The sequence below is a fragment of the Cebus imitator genome, unplaced genomic scaffold (genome assembly GCF_001604975.1).
Source record: "Cebus imitator isolate Cc_AM_T3 unplaced genomic scaffold, Cebus_imitator-1.0 Scaffold622, whole genome shotgun sequence".
NCBI classification, from domain to species: domain Eukaryota; kingdom Metazoa; phylum Chordata; class Mammalia; order Primates; family Cebidae; genus Cebus; species Cebus imitator.
Window position 1 is genome coordinate 377408 of NW_016107937.1, and position 5018 is coordinate 382425.

General features: G+C 37.0%; 1 protein-coding gene across 1 annotated transcript; it reads left to right on the forward strand.

Moving 5' to 3' along the window:
• Positions 1–1968: 1968 nt before the first annotated feature.
• LOC108295160 (olfactory receptor 5M8-like) lies at positions 1969–2928 on the forward strand. The gene has a single exon (XM_017517201.1). The coding sequence runs from the start codon at positions 1969–1971 to the stop codon at positions 2908–2910; it is 942 nt and encodes a 313-aa protein (XP_017372690.1). The 3' UTR covers positions 2911–2928.
• Positions 2929–5018: the final 2090 nt, after the last annotated feature.

A 5018-nucleotide genomic window follows, 5' to 3' on the forward strand; every position in this document is an offset into this window, starting at 1 on the left:
ACTTAGAATAAAAATATAAAAATATAGAGAAAAATACAGTTTTTGAGGTCATTTTAGAAGAGAAGGAAGGAGGGGTGAGAAATAGGAGGAGAGTAGAATTAAGAGAAACCAAAGAGGTATCATGAATTGGATTAAGTGCTGTAAAGTAATCAGTGACAAATCCTGTATGATTAGGCTACAGGTAGGAAATTTAAGAAATATAATACATTGGATGTTTTCATTTTAATTTTTATTCTCTTCTGCAATGAACATCTTTTACTTGCCTTCCACAGAGTTGCAATATTATCTGTGTCTGTGTGCTTGCATACTTGTAAACATTAGGGATTTCTAAGTGGCATGGAATAGATAGGAATTTTAAGATGATTTTGAAAGGTCTCAAGATGACGAAATCAGGATTATCTAAGCATTATCCTTATATTTTATAAGTCATACCATAGTCCTTGAGTAAAATCTCTCACAGATTAAATTCTATCTAGTCATCACTTTATACATTTTCATCTTATATAGCAGTCAAGTTTACAGTAATCTTATGAAGCACTGACCTTAAGAGTGTATATATTAGTTAGAAAATGGATTAAATTCCTATGGAAGCAAAACAAAATAACAGTCAAACAAATTAGAAATGTATTTCTCATTTATATAAAATTCTGAGCTGGTATGTCAGATCAGCTCTGCGAAGGTTTTAGGAGCTCCAACGAATTCACTCTTTTTTCTCTGCTGCCTGTAAAGAGTTGTTCACATCTATGTGATCCAGCATGGCTCAGTGCTATATCCACACTACAGCCAATGGGAGGCAGTAAAGAGGAAGGGAAAGGCAAGCCTTTTTTGTCAAGGGATGGATAAAAGTAGCATACTTTTCTTTCATCACATTCTCTTGGCCAGAAGATACTCTATCGCCATAGCAAATCTAGTTTGAAAATTAAAAAAAAAAAAGAAATTATGGTCATTTTTTATTTTGTTTTCCTTTTACTTATTTACTTTTTAAAAGCTGTCCCATAAATACCAGCTCTGGCTCTGAGGAGCAAATACTTACCTGGTTATGGGAGAGGTACTAGCTTCTAGTGCAGGTTCAGACTCTGTCAAGTCTGTCTGTTGTCTGGATGTCTGGATGATCACTTTGCTCTCTAGCCACTTTGCTATTCATGCTCAGTATGCACAAATTTAGATAGACATGTTGGACAAAGTCATTTCCATGCTCTAATTCAGGTCTGTTGTTCCAAAAAATTACCTTCTCTGAAGTTTATGAAATTAACTAGAATAATGTTAGTGGACATTCTGAAAGCTTTCCTGCAATATTTTCAATTGGGCCTCTTCAAATATTTATCTTTTCTTTTATTTTCACCCAAAAGTAACAGGTAGTCTAAATTAGCATATTCTATCACAAAAAGAATGAGCTAAAATGTATTCTAATTTTTTCTAACTACCCTTGTAACAAGAACCTAAGGGATTTTATCTGATACAGCATGGAAGAATAAACTATAATCAGAAAAAAATGTCTGGTAGCAAGTTCTCAACTTATAGCTAAGTTATCTAAATAATTAATTCAGATAAGCAGTGAGTATTCATTTGCTTATTAGCACTGGTAGCAAAATCTGAAACCTCAAAATCTGAGGTAAAAAAGCAAAATGTAAAAAAAATAAAGTAGAAATGAAGATGAGTAAGAAATTAAATGACATGAATCAAAAAGATTAACAGAAAAAAAGAAATAAAAGGGCAATTATAAAAGCAAAAGGCCTGAAACTGAGTGGCAATTGAGACATAGCAGCCAGGTGACTGTTTATTAATGCTTAAATGTTTAATCAGACCCTGTTTCAATTAAATCACTATTTCTAGTGTCTCCAGAGACAGCACAAAGTCAGAAAAAATTGCAGAGGAGGAACGCAAAACAATATTATAAGAAAATATAAAAATGTTTGCCCTTTAAAAATGTCTGTACTAATCCAAAATTCTCATCTCCCACTGAAGGAAATGATGAGAAGAAACTTCACGTTGGTGACTGAGTTCATTCTTCTGGGACTGACCAGTTGCTGGGAATTACAGATTCTCTTCTTCACGCTGTTTCTGGCCGTTTACATGGTCACGGTGGCAGGGAACCTTGGCATGATTGTCCTCATCCAGGCCAACGCTCGGCTCCACACGCCCATGTACTTTTTCCTGAGCCACTTATCCTTCGTGGACCTGTGCTTCTCCTCCAATGTGACTCCAAAGATGCTGGAGATTTTCCTTTCAGAGAAGAAAAGCATTTCCTATTCTGCCTGTCTGGTACAGTGTTACCTTTTTATTGCCTTGGTCCATGTTGAGATCTACATCCTGGCCGTGATGGCCTTTGACCGGTACATGGCCATCTGCAACCCTCTGCTTTACGGCAGCAAAATGTCCAAGAGCATGTGTTCTTTCCTCATCACGGTGCCTTATGTGTATGGAGCGCTCACTGGCCTGATGGAGACCATGTGGACCTACAACCTAGCCTTCTGTGGCCCCAACGAAATTAATCACTTCTACTGTGCTGACCCACCACTGATTAAGCTGGCTTGTTCTGACACCTACAACAAGGAGTTGTCAATGTTTGTTGTGGCTGGTTTCAACTTCACGTATTCTCTCCTTATCATCCTCATTTCCTATCTCTACATATTTCCTGCTACCCTAAGGATCCGCTCTACAGAGGGCAGGCACAAAGCTTTTTCTACCTGTGGCTCTCATCTGACAGCTGTCACTGTATTTTATGCAACTCTTTTCTTCATGTATCTCAGACCTCCCTCAAAGGAATCTGTGGAACAGGGAAAAATGGTAGCTGTATTTTATACCACTGTGATCCCCATGTTGAATCCCATGATCTACAGTCTGAGGAATAAGGATGTGAAAGAGGCTTTATCCAAACAACTGTTCCAAAGGAAATTGTTTTCTAAATAAACATCAGTACTGATTTTTGTCATGTTTATATTTTATTTAGCCTATGATTTTTCATAACGTTTAGTTAGATACAAATTTATCCAAAAATATATATTTTCCTTGAAGGGCTGGGGAATTTTTATGGAATGTCAATAAAAGAAATATGAGTGTTTACACCAATTAACAGAAATTTTGAATTCAATATAGCTTTGTCTGCCCATGCTCCAAAAGTAAGAAGCTCTATAGTAAGAAATCAATGTAAATTAAAAAAAGATCTAATTTATATTTTAGAAAATAAAACCCTTAAAACAAGACCTGAATTTTTTTTTTTTGGAAGGAGTTGGGCATGCAGTTTTATTTATTTATTTTTTTTGGAAGGAGTTGGGCATGCAGTTTTAGAATGCTTCTTAAACGTAAATTAAGCTCTTTGTTATTGTTGTTTGAAACAGCATCTCACTCCAACACCCAGGATGGACTGGAGCGCAATGGCATGATCACAGCTTACTGCAATCTTGATCTTAGGGATTCAAACCATCCTTCCACCTCAACCCTTCACCCCTGCCGCAGTAGCTGGGACTATAGGTGTGCCGCCATACCTAATTTTTGTATTTTTTGTAGACATGGGGTTTCATCATGTTGCATAGACTGGTCTTGGATTGCTGAGCTCAAGTGACCTGCCTGTCTGGGCCTCCCAAAGTATTGGGATTACATGGGTAAACCACTGTGTCTGGCACAGTAAGCTTTAAAAAACATCTCTTCTGCTAACTCTACTAAATACTTTTGCATCTCTTGTAGAGGAAGTCAGCATTCCACTTTACCATGTCTGAGCTGAAATGTGAGCTTCACCCCTTGCATACCCAGCTGTCATCTCAGCTCTAGCCTCTGCCTATACTAACCCCATCTCAAGCCTAAAATGCAACAGTGCTTTGGCCCACAATGAGGCACATTTCTGTTTCCACAGTCCATACCTGGTTTATTTCTTGGCTTTTTAGAGGAAGAATAAATGACCAGTAGGCTTCTAAATTAAACGTTACCTAAAAGTCTGTCTAAGGAGATACAAAGCTAATAGATAATCTGTTTAATGCATGTCTAAAACCACATCAACCCAAAAGGTATAAAATGTGGTTGTAATGATATTACTATCTCACATTCACATAGGATCACTGTCTTCCAATCTTGAAGATGTGTGTTTTGTGGGTGTGGAGGCCTGCAGTTCCCCTATAGGTCACCTAGAACTTAAGATATCGTCACATACAAAGAAGATGAGAGACTAATGATGGAGTGCGTGCAAGGTGTGAAATGAGAGCACAGATGCCCTCATGAAATTAGGATTATTGAAGGGCTACAATGTCTACAGTAGCACAGAGTCAACAGCAGCAACAATAAGGATGAAACTAGTCCATCTAGGCTGTGTTTGATGGAGGAGTTAAAAAGTCTTATTTAAGAATTTATGACAATAGATTAATGCTCATGTCAGCATTTGTATTTACACTAGTTTTACGGGCTATTAAACCTCAAGCTAAAAAAACCCCATAGAGACCCAGGTGAGAAGAAGCCTCATGACACTGGAATACACAAACATAAATATAAGTCGGAGAATGAATTATCAACCACTCAGCCTTCAAAGATTTCCCACAGGTAAAGCTCTAATCCACATAAATTGTCCAGAAAAATAAGAAATAAAAAGGACAAATGAATATCTTCAATTTATTTCATATATTAGGATTATTTCATGCAAATTATAAAAAAATTTAATCATTGAAATAAATGTGAAAATCCAAATCCTAAGACCGTATATATGTGTATATATGTATGTGTACATATGTATATATGCAAAGAAGAATTATATAAAGCAACAATTATATATAATATGCAGAGTTCTGAGCTCATTAGCAGGCTGAAGGAGAGTGTCCATATTTCATAGGCATTGAAGCATTTTAGAGAAGGTAGATAGATAGATGATAAATTTTCACCTTGAAAGGAAGAGGAAGAAACAGCTAAGTCCCTCCCATGAGGCAGTAAGCTGCCTTGGAGAGGGTCACAGCAGGGAGGCAGCTTTTCTCTTCTTCCTCCTCAGTAAATTTTCTGCAGACCTGGGCAGCCTAATCGCTACAGTCCTGTAGCAGTGA